General features: G+C 43.4%; 1 protein-coding gene across 1 annotated transcript; it reads left to right on the top strand.

Annotated features, from left to right (window-relative positions):
* The first annotated feature begins 11595 nt into the window (after nt 1-11595).
* Nucleotides 11596-12630, top strand: LOC129399718 (melanoma-associated antigen B1-like). The gene has a single exon (XM_055121059.1). It carries the CDS (start codon nt 11596-11598, stop codon nt 12628-12630), a length of 1035 nt encoding a protein of 344 aa, XP_054977034.1.
* Nucleotides 12631-18011: the final 5381 nt, after the last annotated feature.

Raw genomic sequence — 18011 nt, forward strand, 5'->3', positions numbered from 1 at the left:
ATTGGGGGAAGCAGGAAGAGGGTCTCTGCTCCTTGGTCCCATTGAGCCCGGAGTCCAAGATGACAAAGTTCCGCTTTACCCAGGTAATGCGGAACTTTGTGATGTATATTTGTCCAGGGATGGCCAAAAACCACATTTGCAAAATTAAGTGCCATACAAGAATAAAGAATACGGACTCTCAAAATCATCCTTAATAGCCCCTTCCCTTTAATATAAAAAATCTCCAAAAAATAAAATATACTTGAGCCTTTAAGTCTGGCTCTTTCCCATGAAAATATTGGTGCATTTTCCTCCTGAAACTTCTCAACATTTCCTGGGACATCTCACATTACCCGCAGGAAAAAAAAACAATAGTCAAAAAGGAGAAATTATTCAAATTTTGTAGAGATGTGGCAGTTACCAGGAGACATTAATTTATGAACCAGGAGCCAAGGTGAAAATTACTATGTTAAAAATCTCAGGAGAGGAACACCTCGAGAAATAGGGTTTTCAGCCAAACACGAAGGTACTTATGACTTACGTCCTGGCTCGTAAGGGGTCACCAAGGGATATGGTAAGCGAACATGTGGTGGCAACAGATCCAACCAAAGTCAGACTCATGCAAAGCAAATGCCCTACCCACTATAGTATCACTCCAGCCTCAGAACACGGGAAATTATGAGACTCTCCATCAGAAAAACTTCAGAACACATAGGCACAGAGGGAGTCCTAAGAAGTGGTATCACTAATTGCACTTAGGTGGGCTCAAAATAAATCCCTTAGTCCAAAGCGAGCAGTTCTATTCCTCAGGTAAAGAGTCCTGCTTTAGCAAAATAAATCAGGTCCACCTAGACAGTTTTTGTTACTTTTAAAACTGTACCGGTGGTTCTCGGGGCACACTTCTGGCATGCTCAGGGGTCTAAACGGGCTGCCGGGGATCAAACTGTTCAGCTGCGTGCAAAGCAAATGCCCCGTATGCTGCTCCGTTCCCCCAGATTTCAGATGAAGGAACTGCTTCCCAAGGGAAGGGCTTCCTTGATGCCTGTCTCTGCACTCAGGTTCAAGAAGGAGAGGCGAGGCATTGCCTAGCACCAATACTTGGAACAGCAATGCCTCTTTTTGGAACCAACTTGCTTAGGTCAGCAGAGGCAGTGCAACTTTCCGAGATTCTGAGAAACAGCAAAGAACCACAGGAGAACTAGGAAACTCCAGCTCTCTAGCGACAAGGTCCCCGACAGCCCCGCCCGGAGCCCCTGCATAGAGACCCCACGCAGCGTAGGTGGATGCGGCTGCACCAACTTCTGCTTCCGTTCATGTTCTCGACTTCAACCATTTAACGCGGAAGTCTCCGAGGACATCAGACTCTCGCTGGAGTTTCTCGAGCGAAGGCGGGTTTTGAGGACTGGTCTGGATTCCAGGTAAAGATTTTGAGAAAGGGGGAAAAAATCCACTGTCTGTTTAAGAAAGGCAAACTTTGAAATAGCACCCAAATGCTCCTCTTGGGAGGTGCCCTGTAGATAGTCCATAGGCTTATGGAAATAATGGAAGGTAAGTGTCCAAAGGAGTTTAGGTGCAGCGCTTGGCAACACGACAGTGCAGCGCTTGGCAACACGACATTGCGCCGGAACGCTCGTGCTGCTTCTGAGAGTTGAAGGATTCAACTAAGACAAGCTCAACGCACATAAAAATATTTCATAAAGTGGGACTCTATGTGAGTATCTCCATTTAACACCTGTAGAGACCTGGGTTGGGAGCTAAACGGCAGCCATGATGAAAGGAGGTGCAATTCGTGCAGCGTTCTGTATACATTCAGCTCTAGCTGGCTGCACGTGAGGGTAACAGAAACAGCACTTCTCATCTATCGACTCAGACTTGAGGGACTTTGCCCACAATTCCCAGGGTCATTAAAGTACATTGTACAAAACTGAAGGGTTCAGAAAGGCAGGCTGTGCTGAACTGGTGAGAGGGTAGTGTTTTCTTTACAAATTAAATTTCTCGCCAAGTTGTTTCACAGCGGGCAGGGTCTTTCCAGATGGGAGTAAGTGCAGTGAGTAAGATGAACCTAGTCACTTACAGAACTCAAGGTTATCACACTGGGGCCAGAACAATAGTACAGCATGGAGGGAGCTTGCCTTGCATGGAGAGCGTGTTCGATCACCGTAAACACATCCAGTTGTCCGGGTCCTGCCAGGAGTGATTGTTGAGCGCAGAGCCAGGATCCACTCCTAGAACTGCTAAGTTTTACCCAAAAAAACAAAAACAAAAGATTGTCCAACACAATATGTGGGCTCCCCCAAGTGAAGAACAGGTCCAAAACCCTCGAGCTAAATTCTCATTAGGGTTGACTCAGGTATTTTGATAAGAAGCAGGCTCATTTTTCACACCATATCTCAAGATGTGTAGCATTAGGACAAGTGAAGAGACAAGATTCCTCTGTTCAGAAGATGGTGGGATAGATGGTAAGTTGTGGTGTTTGGGGTTATGTGATCATATAATATTGGCAGACATAAAGAATTTCCCCTTTTATTAGTGTTTTAAACTAAGGATAGATGTCACTTAGAAGTGTCCTTCAGATCGATACAGAATTAAATATAGATAACTCCTAAAGGTGTGGTCATCATGGGGCTGGAGTTATAGCACAGTGGGTAGGGCATTTGCCTTGCATGTGGCCGACCTGGGTTTGATTCCCAGCATCCCATATGGTCCCCTGAGCACCGCCAGGGATAACTCCTGAGTACAGAGCCAGGAGTGACCCCTGTGCATCGCTGGGTGTGATCCAAAAAGCAAAATAAATAAATAAATAAATAAAAATAAAGGTATAGCTATCAGAAAGTCTAAGGACACTGTTACATATCCTAGATTTCCCAATCCCCAATAGAAAGAACCCCACTGAACTATCAGCTCGGGGTGTCCCCTCACAGAGATGTAGCCTTTTCCTGCTTATCTGATTCCTAGGGAACTGTATGATGTCAGAATCAAGAAAGAAGAGAGGAGGTGCCATGCTGAGTCGAGAACTGACAACTGGACTGAAAGTGAGCTGATGCAAACCCCAGTGCTGAGTTCAAGTCTTCCAATGCCAGCCCCTCTGTCTCATGTGTACACAGTAGGCATAGCTAGTGGGATTCGGAACCCTTACAGATTTCTGAGTGTTTTTCTAAGGGATTCTTGAGGGGTGCTCTGAGAACGGCTAGCGGCCCTGTGGCTTTGAGAATAGAACCCTCAAAAAAACCTGCAGAGGCTGATTTCCATGCCAAGGGGTTCTCTTCCTACTGAGGTTCTCACCATCTATCATTCTCTTTCTCCCAGGGCCCACATCACCTAGGCCATACTCCTGCCATCTTAGACCAAAGCGTCATGACTCAGGGTCAGTAAACACCGTGCCCAAGAGAAACGCCAACAGGCCCAAAATGAGAGCAGGAGTCTTCAAGATGCTCGAGGCTCTGCAGCAGAGGAGAAGAAGTCCGCAGCTCCAGCCTCTCTGGAGACTGACTGTATACCCCTCCGCCCCCCTGCCTCCAGCTCTGGCCAGGGGCCTCAGAAGGCTCCCCCCACAACCCATGCTACTGCAGGTGTTTCGCACAGAGAATCTGATGCAGGTGCCAATGGCCAAGGGGAGAGTAAACCAAGCACATCCAAGGGCATGACCGCCAATGTGTGGGGCGACACTGATCCTGTAAGTAAAAGGGCAGGATTATTGTTGCAGCTGATGCTGTACAAGTATAAGCTGAAAGAGCCCCTGACCAAGGCAGAGATGGTGAAAGTTGTCAGCAAAAGATTCAGGGGTCAGTTCTCAGAGATCTTCAAGATAGCCACTGATTGCCTGGAGCTTATCTTCTGTATTTCCTTAGAGAAAATCAAGCCCACTGGCCACACTTACACCCTTGTCAGCCAGCTAGAGAGCACCGGTGCTGAGCATCTGAGCGATGAAATGGAAATTATTAAAAATGGGATTCTGATGTCTCTTCTCGGTTTGATCTTCCTTAACGGAAACCATGCCACTGAAGAGCATATTTGGCACTTCCTGTGCAACTTGAGAATACATGATGAGGAGGGAAACATGGTCTTTCAGGACCCCAGGAAGATTGTAACCCATGATTTGGTGAGGCAGAAATACCTGGAGTACCGCCAGATACCACAGAGTGATCCCCCTCACTTAGTTCCTGTGGGGCCCAAGAGCCCAAGCTGAAATCAGCAGGGAGAAGATTCTAAAGTTTTTGGCCAAAATCATGTGTACAATGCCCAAGGAATTTCTCCCCCAAGGAATTTCTCCCCCAGTACCAAGAGGTTTTGAAAGAAGTGGAAGAGAGCACCCAAGTCCCAGCTTCAAGAGCTGCCACTAAGAAAAACCAGCACAACAGCTAGGGGCACTGCCAGTTGCTAACCTCAGCCCTGGTAAGTAATGAGTCACAATCCTTATTTTATTTTTGAAAAGCCTGTTCACTGATATTCCTGAAATGTGTATATTACTTGTTGGCTTAAATATTTTCCCTGTTTGAAGTTTCCCAGTTGGTATTTTAAGAGCTTTTTATTATTCTCTTTAGGACTAAAATTTTGTTTCAAGAAGCACAAACAAAAATTACAACTCTCTGTTGTAATTTCAGAGGAAGATTGTTTATCATAGGAGTAGGAATATCTTTGAAAATAATGAAAAAACAACTTCGAATTACAGTAGGTAATATCTTAAGTTATACAGGTACAAAAATTTTGGCGTGCCTCATTTAAATTCACCTTTCAGTATGGTGAATTCTTGTGATCTTAATTCAGTAATACATGGGTATACTGTTATGTAATATTACTTATGTCACCTAAAATGTGCTATGTTGTGGTACTTCAGTACCATATAATAATTTCACAATAAACAAGAGTTTTGCTTGAGTTTGAGTTTTATGAGTTTTTAAATATATATTAAAGGTTCACAAGCGTTTTTGCCTACCAGCACTTTCGAAAAAAACATCAATTACTCCATGCCCTCTCTAGAAATCTACTTTTAGGAAACAACAAGAAAAATCCCCTCTCCTTCCCTAAAGGCTTCTTATCTAACATAAAATTATTTTTAAATTTTTCCAGAGGCTAGTAATCGCCTTCTCTTAAGAATCTGTGTGAATGACCCCACTTTGTTCATGTTTCTTACTTTACAGATATTGACTGGGAATATTTGAAGTCATCATTTACTTGATGGGCAGTACAGGGTTAAAGAACACATTATCAATGCAAGTACATGCAATTAATGCTTCTAGGTGTCCTTTTGGAAAAGCGTAAGATACTTTGTCCTTCACTCAAAGTATAAACAGAGAAAAGTAAGTGTTACTTTGTGAAGAGCACTAACTTATTTTCAGTTCTAACCAGAAATTTGAGGGTCAGTTTCTTTATGCTAGAGTTTTCAGCATTTTGCTAAAATATTACATTTTGTCTGATGTCTCCTTCATGAAAAAAAAATGTTGAAGGTGAAAAAAATGGACCATAGTAGTAGTACAGCATGTACGGCACTCGACTTGTACCTACCTAACCTAGGTTCAATCCCTGGCACCAAGAGTGAGCTCAGATTCAGGATTGAGCACAGCTGGGTGTGCCCCCACTCCCTCGACCAAAAAAGAAAAATGTTTACAACATCAAGATTCATAAGGAAATCGAATTTACAGTGTCACAGAGTTTAGAGGCTGAAGGTACACAACTTTCATGCATGTGACTAATTCGATTTTGATCCCAAACACTAAAGGACTCCTGGCACCAGTGGAGTCAAACACCATTTCGTCTTTGACCCTTTACATTGAACTGATGGCCCGAAAACACTGGATTGGGCCCTTTGGGACTCTTGAGCACTCCTTTGCATACATCCTCCAAATAACTGAGTCAAACATGGTAGCTGAAGTGGGCTCAATAAAGGGGATTACAGTCGCTCTTAGGTGGAATATTGTACCAGCTGGTGCTTGCAATATGGTAATATTTTAGTCCTAAAACAATTTTTACAGTAGTCAACTAATATTACCTTAATTAAGGTAAATTTGAAATAAATTCCCACTAGATAGATGGTAAACCTGAAATCATGATTATCGTAACAATAATTTCCAATCCCTTCTATCTCACTCAGCTATAGGCACAGTTCCTGTTGTATGTACTCAAACACTCATCACAGATTGAGCCAATTACAGGATGAAGTCTCAAAGAATGCATACCAAATATGAAATAGGACTACCTTGTCTAAATTACAGTAGAGCCCAAGGAGAACTCCTGCTTTCACAGTTTGGTATAAGCTGTGTGTCTCATTTTGGTTTTCTCACTGATTCAAAACTTTTTAAAGGAATGATCTCATCCCCCAAAGTTTTACTTGGGAAAACATAGACAATGTAGAAAGAATACAAATATTAAAACAAAAATACAATAGAGAGGTATATCATTTGCCTGCCGGTTTCTGATCAATCAAATCTACAAAACTTGATGACTACAAAAGAATAACGACTCTCAAAATCAACCTGGATAGCCCCTTTCTTTAGTGTATAAATCTACAAAAATAAAATTTTAATTCAGCCTGTAATTCTGACCATTTGCCAGGACAGTATGAGCATATTTTAACCTCTGAAACTTCACAGTATTTCCTGGGACATCCCACATTACTTTTAGAAAACAATGATTGCAAAGAGGAAATTATTCAAATATTCTGGATGTGTGGCAGTTACTAGGAGTCATTAATTTATGAACCAGGAACCAAGGTGAAAATCCATATGTTAAAAATCTCAGAACAACAACAACTTGGGAAATAGGGGTTTCACATTATCCGTTTCACACTGTTACATTACCAGGTCTCAATGTGGTCTAGCTGAGTGTGCCATCACTCATCTCAGTTAATACCACAAAATTAATCTGAGGCATGTAAGAGAACAAAATAATAAGAGCACCCTCGGAACAGAAGGAAGACATATCCTCTTTTATATGAGTTCCTCCTGTTATATGAGTTGTTAGATTGGGGAAAAATAACCAGGGGTGATCTATAGAAAATCCTGCTAAGTGTTCTAGAGACTATTTCATCTGGAGATGAATTCGAGCTCTAATATGCTAAGCAAGAGCTCCCTCTGAGCTATTTTCCTGGCCTTCTCTTTAGAGGTAAAGGAACCCAAAATGGAAAAAGCTTGGTAGACCCAAAAAGAAAGTTTCATGAAGATTGAATCAGGGTGAGGTGATACACATAGTGAGGAGATGCTTTGCATGCAACCAACCTGAGATTGATTACCAAGCCTCAACAAGAGCGGTCCCAGAGCACATTCGGATGTGGACCAAAAAAAAAACACATAAAATTATTAGCATAAGTCTTCAACCTATGACAGATTAAGTACTAGTGGATATGGCTTATCCTGAATTTCAATATGGAGTTACCATAAATTGAGCGATTCTATTAAAGAAATGTCCAAATCAAAAGAGAATGGAGCTCTCAGGAAGTCAGATATTAGTATGAGTACTGTGAACAGAGTGACAGACACAATGAAGTCTCCTGAGTCTCTCGAGATAGGACAAAAGACTACTGTACATGCCAGAAGCCAGGCTTCTTTCTCAAGCACTACAATCCCTGAACCTACTCCCCCCACCCCATCACTATCACCACAGGCAGTGAGCACTGAACAAAACCTTGTGAGCCGTTCCTGAGCTTTTCTGGCTGTGGCCATAAAGTTAATTAGATTGGTATGTACCCACCCCAAAACAAGTCCCACACACTTTTTTTTTCTGGGGGGGTTGCACACCAGTGATGCTTAGAGATTATATCTGGCTCTGAGCTTAGGAATTACTTTTGGCAATACTCAGAGTAGCATATGGGACGCCAGCAGTCTAACCCAGGTAGGACGTCTGCAAGGAAAATGCCATACCCAGTGTACTGTCTTTCCAACCGAGAAGGCAGAGAAATCCTAATTCTGTCAGTCTTGAAATGCAGAGAGAATTGCCATGCAGGACCCAAACCCACTCCTACCCAATTTCTCTAAAGAGACTCATGGAGGTATAAATCGTGTTGAACTGGCTTAAATGTTCCCAAATATGGAGAAAAAAAAAACTGAGGTCTTAATAGAAGAAAGGTAATAATATCAGATTAATTAATTTATTAATTTGCATTTTAAGTCAAACACTTGGGTACTTATGGCTTAGTCCTGGCTGAGCACTAAGGGATCACTAACGGCCACGTTTAGCGAACATATCGCTGGAACAGATGTAACCAAAGTCAGTCGTGTGCAAGACAAAGACCCTATCCACTGTACCATCTCTCCAGCCGCAGAACACTGGATATTATGATACTGCATCGGAAAACTTTAGAACATAAAGGCATGGAGTAAGGTATAGGAAGTGCTATGACTTTCGTGGGCCCAAAGTAATTCCCTTAGTCGGAGGGTAGCAGTTCTATCCGTCAGTGTAAGGATTCCTGCTTTATTAGCAAAACTCACCAGGTCCACCTAGATCATTTTTGTTACTTTTGAAGCTGTACCCGGTGATTCTCAGGGCACACTTCTGGAATGCTCAGGGGTCTGAACGGGCTGCTGAGGATCAAACTCGGTCAGCTGCATGCAAAGCAAATGCCCCGCATGCTGCTCCGTTCCCCCAGATTTCAGATGAAGGAACTGCTTCCCAAGGGAAGGGCTTCCTTGATTCCCGTCTCTGTACTGCGGTTCAGGAAGGAGAGACAAGGCATTGCCTAGCAACAATAGACGGAATGGGAAGGCACTTTTGGGAACCTACTCGCTTAGGTCGCCAGGGGCGCTCGATTTTCCTAGATGTTGAGAAACAGCAAAGACAAGAACCACGCGAGAATTGGGAGACGCCAGCTCTCTAGCAACAAGGACCCCGCAAGCCCCGCCCAGAGCCGCTGCACAGAGGCCGCACGCAGCCTAGGCGGATGTGGCTGCACCAACTTCCGCTTCCGTTCATGTTCTCGGCTTCAACCATTTAACCCGGAAGTTGCCGAGAACATCGAATTCTCGCTGGAGTTTCGCGAGCGAAGGCCGGTTTCGAGGACTGGTCTGGATTCCAGGTAAAGATTTTGAGAAATGGGGAAAAAACACTGCCTCCTTAATAAAGGCAAACTTTGAAATAGCACCCAAAGGATCCACTTGGAAGGTGCCTAGTAGATAGTCCCTTGAATTATGGAAAGAGTGAAAGTAAAAGTGTCAAAGGTGTCCGGGTGCGTCGCTTGGCAACGCAGCTTCATGTCGGAACGCTCGCGCCGATTTTGAGAGTAGCTGGATTCAACTGAGACAAGCTCAGCTTACATAAAATAATAAGTAACACAAATAATAGTTCATAAAGTGCGGCTCTATGTGAGTACCTGCATTTAACACCTGGATAGATCTGGGTCGGGAGCTAAACGGCAGCCATGATGAAATGAGGCGCAATTCGTGCAGCGTTCTGTATATGTTCAGCTCTAGCTGGCTGCACGCGAGGGTAACAGAAACAGCACTTCTCATCTATCAACTGAGACTTGAGGGCCTTTGCCCACAATTCCCAGAGTCATTAAAGCATCTTTTATCAAACTGGAGGGTTCGGAAAGGCAAGCTGTGGCTCCCGAACTGGCGGACGCTGGTTTCTATACACTTTTCATTTCTTGCCACGCCGTTTCACAGAGGGCAAGGTCTTTCTTGATTGGAGTCAGTGCAGTAAGATGAACCTAGTCACTAACAGGACTCAAGCGTGTCACACGGGTCCAGAGTGACATTACAACCTGGGAGGGAGCTTGCATGTATGCCAATGGACCCCTTTCAATCCCCCTAACCACATATTAACCACATATGTTTGACCAAGCCCTGCCAGGAGTGATCCCTGAACTCAGAGCCAGGGTCAATGCTTAGCACAGCTGGTGTCATCCAAAAAACAAACAAAACAACAACAACAACAACAAAAAGAAAACAGTTCTCCAGCCGAATATGTGGGCTCCCTAGAAAAAATAATTCCCACAGAGCCTCTGGCTATATTCTTGCAGCTGAGGCATGTTTACATAAGTTTCACTCATTTCTTCTTACAATGTCTAAATAAGAGTGGCATTTGGGCAGTTGGCGAGAAGTAGGTTCCTCTGTTCAGCAGATAGTGAGGAGTGGTTAGATGGTATATTATGGTGTCTCAGGCTATTAAATCTAGGATCATTAGTGGCCACAAGAATTCTTTTTTCAGCATTGGATGCTAACGAAAGATGTCAGGAAGCATTGCCCTTCAGATCTATTCAGAACTAAAGATAGCGAACCTTTAGTCTGAAGGTAAAGCCACACAGGTTAAGGGCATAGTGCCAAGTCCTAGAGCTCACAGAAAAAGCATGAAGTAGGGCACAATAGTATAGTGAACCCCAGATAAAAAGAACCCTACTGAACTGTTTTATCTCTGGCTGTCCCCTGGCAGAGACATGGACTTTACCTTCTTCTCTGAGTTCCAGGAACCTCTGAGATGTCAGCATCAGTAGAAAAAGAGATTGTGCCAGGTGTGTCCAGAACTGACAGCAGTACTGACTTGACTTGACCCAAATCCAAATGCTTAGCATAGGGTTCTTAATAACAGCACCTGCTGTCCCCAGAGTACATACAAGGAAGGGCTGGTGGGATTCAGAACCCTTGAAGAGTTCTCTGGTTTTTCGATGGGATTCTTTCTTTTTCCAGTTTCTTATTTTATCGTTTTTTTAAAAAGATTATTTTCATTGAATCTCTGTGAAATAGACTTTTACAAAGCTGTTCATGATTTACTCTCAGTCATACAGTGTTCCAACTCCCATTCCTCCACCAGTATACATTTTCCAGCACCAGTTTCCCTGGGTTGTTTGGATTCAAGACAAGCTCCCTAAGCACTGTACTACCACACTGTGCCTTAGTGGCATCCTTAAATCCCATCATTGACTGGCTTCATTTTACTTACTCCACTTATTCCCTTAGAGCAACACTCTCCTCTCTGTGAAACAGCATGGTAAGAAAATCAGGGAGAATTAAAACACACCCCACCAGTTTGGCAAAGCTAACCTTTCTCAACGCTCCAGGTTTGGTACACGATGCTTTTAGTGAGTCTGATAATTGTCGACCAAGGCCTTAGTACAGCAACTAGCCAGTATAAGTGTGAGATGACAAGTCCTAGAGCAGTCAAGGGAGAAGCTTGAAGCAGGGAACAAGAGTACTGTGAATTCTAGATAGGAAAAAATAACATTGAACTGTCAGCTCAGGGTGTCCCCTGGCAGAGACACGGACTTCTCATGCTTATCTGAGTCCCAAGGAACTGTGGGATGTCAGCATTAGAGTAGGAGAGAGGAGGTGTCAGGCTGAGTTGAGAACGGACAACTGGAGTGAAATGACCTGACGCGATTTCCAATGCTGAGTTCAAGGCTCCTAATGCCAGCACCCGCTGTCTCCTGAGTATATACTAGGTAGGCATGACTGGTGGGATTCAGAACCCTTACAGACTTCTGTGGGTTTTCTCGGGGATTCTTAAGGGGTGGACTGAGAATAGGAAGCAGCTCTGTGGCCTTTGAGTGCAGCACCCTCAAGGCAACCTGCAGAACTTGCTTTTCATGCCAAGGGCGTTCTCTTCCTACTGAGTTGCTCACCATCTATCATTCTCCTTCCTCCAGGTCCACATCGCCTAGATCGTACTCCTGCCATTTTAGACCAAAGCATCATGCCTCGTGGTCAGAAAAGTAAACGCCGTGCCCGCGAAAAACGCCAACAGGCCCAAGATGAGAGCCAGAGTCTTCAAGATGCTGGAGCCACTGTAGCAGAGGAGACGGGGTCTCCAGCTCCATCCTCTCCTGATCCTGGCAGTACACCCCTGAGCTCCTCTGCTTCCAGCACTGACCAAGGGCTTCAAAAATCTATACCTACAACCAGTGGTGCTTCCAGTGTTTCACACGAAACAACCGACGTGGGTGCCAGTGGCCAAGATGAGATTCAACCAAGCACATCCACAGCTGCAGCCTCTGATGTGAAGGCCAATCTTGATCCTGTAAGTAGACGGGTAGGGTTGCTGGTGGAGCTGATGCTGTACAAGTATAAAATGAGGGAGCCCGTCACCAAAGCTGAGATGCTGAAGCTTGTCAATAAAAGATTTCGGGATCAGTTTTCAGAGATCTTCAAGATGGCCACTGATCGCCTGGAGCTTATTTTTGGCATTCATTTGAAGAAAATTAAGCCCAGTGGTCACTCCTATACTTTTATTCATAATGTCGGTGTTGCCAGTGATGGAAATCCTGATGGTGACTTGGGAAGCCCTAATAAAGGGCTTCTGATGCCTCTCCTTGGTGTGATCTACTTGAATGGCAACCGCGCTTCTGAGGAGCAGATATGGAAGTTCCTGAGTATTTTAGGAGTCTATGATGGTAAGAAGCACTTCATCTTTGGGGATCCCAGGAAAGTCATTACCCAAGATTTTGTGAAGGAGAAGTACCTGGTATATCGCCAAATAGCCTACAGTGATCCTCCTCGCTATGAGTTCCTGTGGGGTCCTAGATCCCAATCTGAAACCAACAAGGCAAAGGTTCTAGAGTTTCTGGATAAAATCAATGCTGTTGTGCCAACTGCTAATACACGTAGTTATGAAAAGACTGTGGGGTCTGAGGCTACAGGATCTCCAGCCCGTGTTGAGTTCGAAGATACTACTGCTGCCAATACAAGTCCACAACCGAAGGACACATCCAGCCATGACTCTCATCCCTAAATAGGTGTGAGACAGATTATTTTCTGTGTGGTAAAAAAAAGCCTGCTAACCAGTGTTCCTGATAATGCATGTATCTTTATTGATTTAATTGTTTTTCCCGTTTGAAGTCCCCTTTTAAAGTTTTCAAATTGTTATATTTAATATAAATTGTTTAATGACTATGTAGATTTTTCAACAATATTGTGATTATTTTTATCTAGGAGTAAAGTTGTGTTTTGAAGTACAATTGTTAATTGTCGAAATCAGCTTTATATTTCAGAGTAAGAATTTTGCTACTGGAATAGGAACATCTTTGGATATATGAAAAAACTTCACATTGCAGTAATCAGAATCTGAAGTTAGAGCACAAAGTATAAGAATAGTTAAGTTACTGGCTTACCTCATTCTATTTAGTGGTCGTTCCACAGTGTGAAGCATGGAAGTAAACTTACTGTTAACTTAATTTGATAATATAATCAAATTTGTATAATATATACAAATACAAATCTTTTATAATGTTACATAATGTCATCTGAAACATATTCTAATAAAATTGTGCTCAATTAGAATAAAGGCAGAATAAAAGTAAACAAATTTCTCAAAAAAATTATATTGGCTTTGCTTAAGTTTTTCAAGAATAAGTGAATATAAATCTCTTAATAATTCCTCTGTTTATGGTTCTTATTTTATAGAGATATTAATTGAGCAGTCTGCTCTTTAGAACTCTTCATGCTTGTACTCCGGTGGGTTTAGATTTTTCTTAGCTTTATGGGTCACACCTGGTGATGCTTAGGGGTTATCCCTGGCTCTGCACTCAGGAATCACTTCTGGAGGTGCTCAGGGGACCATATGGGATCCCAGGGATTGAACCCAACTTGATTTCATGCAAGACAAATGCCCTACCTGCTGTACTATCACTCCAGCACCATACTTGGGGGTTTTAACAAATTGAGACAGAACCTTTGTACATGTAATTATTGATTCCAGGAAAATCTGTCTATAAGACAGAGTGAGATATTCTGTAATTGATAAAGAAATGAAATTGGCAGGGAAGTGTGGAGAACACTATTTTCATTGTGGGTGAATTTCTAGGATTCTGGATTTTTACTAGGACTTGTTTTTATCATTTTTCTGGAATGCAATTATTTGCTATTTCCTACATGAAAAATGGTATTTCCTCCAGCAATGTCCAGTGTAAACAATACTAAGACTCTGAAAATAGAAATGAGCTTACTGAACTCTGTAAATCATGGTGCCTTAATTTAAAAAATAATTTCAAAGCTTTTCAAAAGAAATGAGGTTACTAAGTAAGGGGTGTGGGAGTGGCTTGAAAGTCAAAAAAAATGCAGCGAACTGAGGGGTTCATCGTAAATGTCTGTGAAGATATTTGTAGTCTTTAACCCTACGTTATTACAATACAAATTACATTTTTTAAACTCCAGCTAGATAGATAATTAGTTTGGTGTCAGGATAATCAAAGGTAATAACTGTCTTTCTATAATGTCTCTCAACAGACCAGTATGATGACAAATGCATACTATATATTACATACATTTCACCATTCTCCAAAAGAAGTCCTATGAAGCCCACATCAGAGAGAGGGCCCACAGTTCATTAGTAAATGACTAGATCAGAAGTAGAAAGCTAATTAGATTACTTTAGAACACTGTCCTACCCTAAAACACACCCTGTGTATCTTACATCAATTTTATCTCAATTACTCAAAATTTATCTTAAATGATAAAATGGATGACCTTGGGATCAAATTATTAAGACTATGAAACATAGAAAAAATAAAAGGGAAATTATTATGGTAATTACATGATTTGATATATGTTTGAGGGATTCCCAGGCAGTGTTCAGGAGGCCCAGGGGCCCCTCTTGTGATCTTGGCCTATTGTGCCAGCAGTTCAATGAAAGGGCCTCAGGACGTTAATGGTGCTTAGGCTATGTAGTGTTAGGAAAACCTGAACCATCCCAGCAATGCTGAGAACCTCCAGGGCCACAGGGCAATACCCAGTAATGTACAAGGGCCCCTTGGGTTGTAACGAGCAATGTCCAGGGATTCAGGAATCAACTTACGGTAGGGCATATGCTAGGCCTGTGCCTAAGAGCTGTATTATCTTCCAGCACACTGTAATAACATACACTCCAAAAAGAATAGATACTCTCAAAATATTTATGGACAACACCTTCATTATAGAATGTAACTCTGTCAGAAAGGATAGACATATTTGGGAGTCAGAGAAATAGTACAGCTGTTGGGGCACTTGCTTCACATGCAGCCAACATGCAGTTCAATGTCTGGCATCACATATAGTCTCCCAAGTAACACCAGGAGTAATTCTGAATATAGATCCAGGAGCAAGCCAGGAGCAAGTCCCAGGCATTGTTGGCTGTGGCCCCAAAACAAAAAAATAATAATTATTTTTCCCGGGCAATCCACCACCTATCCTGTGATTCCCAACTTGCCATGCATCTTCCTCATCTCACATCATTCCTGGGATAGGGATACTTTCTCTACAAGGTTTGCAGAAAGGAAATTGTTCAAGAATTTGCATAGTATAAGAGTGTATAGAGAATACGGTATTTCCTTGCATGTAGTTACCACTTCTTTGATCCCTGTCACTGCAGATCCCTGAGCACTGAGGGACCCCTGAGCATCACCATGTGTGGCCCAATCCAGTCCTCACAAAATAAAGAATTTAAATAGATATGTCATTTCCTTAATGCCTTCATCCAAGAGAGCAAAACCAAGGTAAGCATAGAATATAGATAGCATACAGAGACACACTCCAGAATATAGAGTGACCACAGAGACAGCAGTTTATCTGCTCTTAGTCAAGGAGGGTCTCAGAGAGGCTAAGTTCCCCCATTCTTGAGAAACTTCAGGAGATTAAGAGTCCTGCTTAGTGGGCAAATTCTCAGATGAGCAGAGCAAGAAGTTATCATCTCAGGCCAAAGTGATAGTACAGTGGGTAGGGCATTGGCCTTTCACACGGCCAACCCAGGTTCAATCCCTGGCATCCCATATGGTCTACTGAGCAAAAACAGAAGTAATTCCTGAGTGCAGAGCCAGGAGTAACCCCTGAGCATCACCAGATGTGACCCAAAAAGCCAAAACAACGAAGTTATCATCTATCATTGAAATAAAGGTGGTAAATCTAAGTAAGAATGACATAAGAACACAGTCATAATAGTAGGTCCTTTCCTAGTTTTTAGCCCTGTAAGGTCTACGGCAGACCTGGCTGCTTGTGGAAAAACTGACTTCCTACTGAAGTCTCAGGAAAATGAGGGCTATTTCTGAAGGTTGTAACCTATGAGAAGTAGCTGGAGTCCCAGGAAGGGTAAAGAATCAAGATGAAGACTCTGATTGTGAAAATGAACCACTCATGTCGCAATGGGAAGAGACAGAATTAACTTTTCACCTGTTGTTAGTCCTGGGGAGAACAGCAGGGGCTTCAACCCCAGCCCCCCACCCGAATGGAGTCGCCTGCCCCCAGCATCTCGCTAGGAACTGCCCTGCTCTGCCAGCCAGACCCACAGAGTGCCGAACCCACCCACTCCAACAGGTATGTCTATCCTCCTGGCTACACCCAGCCCGCCCACCACCCCACCTAAACTTTGGCCCCCCACCCGAACGGAGGCACCTGCCCCCCTGCATCTTGCCAGGAACAGCCCTGCACTGCTAGCCACAGCTCCCCACCAGAGCACCGAACCAACCATTTCTCTAACAAGTGTGTTGATCCTCCTAGCTGTGCCCAGCCCCCCACCTCAACCCTGGCCCCTACCCCAGTGGAAGAGCCTGCCCCCAGATCTTGCCAGGAACTACCCTGCCCTGCCGGCCGCTACCCCCAGAGCACTGAGCCCACCCATTCCTCCAACAGGTATGTCTACCCATGTCGTTGACTCCCTGCATCTACCCATCATGGCATACCTTAAAAATCTCTAACCACGAAACCACTTGGACGCAAAGCGTCTGCACAAAGAAGTTGCTGTGTCTACACCCCACATATTAGGCACTAGTTAACCCAGGTCCTGCATACAGTTACCTATCAACAAGCTACCATAACACACAAAAGACAGTCCCACTGCAAGGGCAAAAATATACAACACGGGAAAAAACTCCAAAACACAAAGGTCACAATGGTAAAACAACGCAAAATCCACCAGGCTTAATGACTGAAGTTGCTAACCCAGATGAATCAAACAGTAATAATGACTATTTAACCTCTCAGATAAGGTGTAGGATAACATTGGTTTGTCCTTTCTGCCTTGCCACAGGAAGCTTAGGTTAGGTTTATTGGGTTACTCCCATCACAGTGCTCCCATTCCTCTGTGTTTATTTGTAACCTCTTTCTTTGTGCTCTGCTTCCCCAACTGGTCAATTACCTTTATCTCCTCATCAGACTCTGTTAACTTGTAAATACTGCTTTTCTCTTCTCCTTAAGTCCTTTGCATAGTTAATTCAGAGCACTGTCCTTTTTGTATGGACACAGGAAGACAGTTAATGCTATGCTTTTGTAACACGGGAGTTAATTGACTCTGAATGATATTCAGCCCTGGGTATGGCATCTGTTCTCTTGACTTAAGCCTCAGTTGCCCTTAGTTCCTAGCACCACGAAAGCAGGGTCCCAACGAGGAACTAGATGGACCCCAGGCAAGCAGTGAGCTACAGTGGCATCGAAATGGGCCAGGCCAAAGTGCCATAATACTTAACTATAAATTAAGAGCATGGTCATGGACAAATTCTATCATGATCTAAAAAGTAACAACTGGATTAGGACCCTGCTAGGATTAGGAAAGATTAATCTGGCCTCAGCACTGTAGTCTGAGATCTATAGCAAGATGTCCCCAGGAAAGTCACCCTATAAGCTTTATGTATCTCTTACTATGTCCATACAAAATAACTAATAATAAGAAGCAGAGTTAAGATGTTAATTAGGTTATTGGACTAAGGAGAGGAGAAACACCTGTAAGTGGTATTTCAGCCCATGAGCCTGATTGGCGATCAGGAAGGGCTTTTGATAGGTTGATTGATTGTGCTACAGGATGGGGTGTGGTGTCTACCCCCAATACAGGGGGGAGTTGGTGAGAGACTAGAGAGAGAGAGAGACAGAGAGACAGAGAGACAGAGAGAGAGAAGTGGGTGGAAGGGAGGGAGAGAGAGGGAGAGAGAGACCAGGCTGCAAGATGGAGTGCTGAGAAATATGCAGGAGAGACAGAAGGAGACAGGAATAAGGGGCAGTATGAGGCTAGAATGAGGAGTTCAGTGAGACTGTAAAAGGCACGTGGGGAGAATAGAATAAATGGCAACTGATAATCAACCAGCCTGGTGGCCCTGTTCCCTCCATGAGTCTGCTGGCTGAGGCTGCAGGACGGGAAGGGGAAGTGGCCCAAGA

Source organism: Sorex araneus, chromosome X (assembly GCF_027595985.1).
Source record: "Sorex araneus isolate mSorAra2 chromosome X, mSorAra2.pri, whole genome shotgun sequence".
NCBI classification, from domain to species: Eukaryota; Metazoa; Chordata; class Mammalia; order Eulipotyphla; family Soricidae; genus Sorex; species Sorex araneus.

What these genes read in the sequence shown, in the direction of transcription:
- LOC129399718 (XM_055121059.1), top strand. Translation starts at nt 11,596, where the DNA reads ATGCCTCGTGGTCAGAAAAGTAAACGCCGTGCCCGCGAAAAACGCCAA.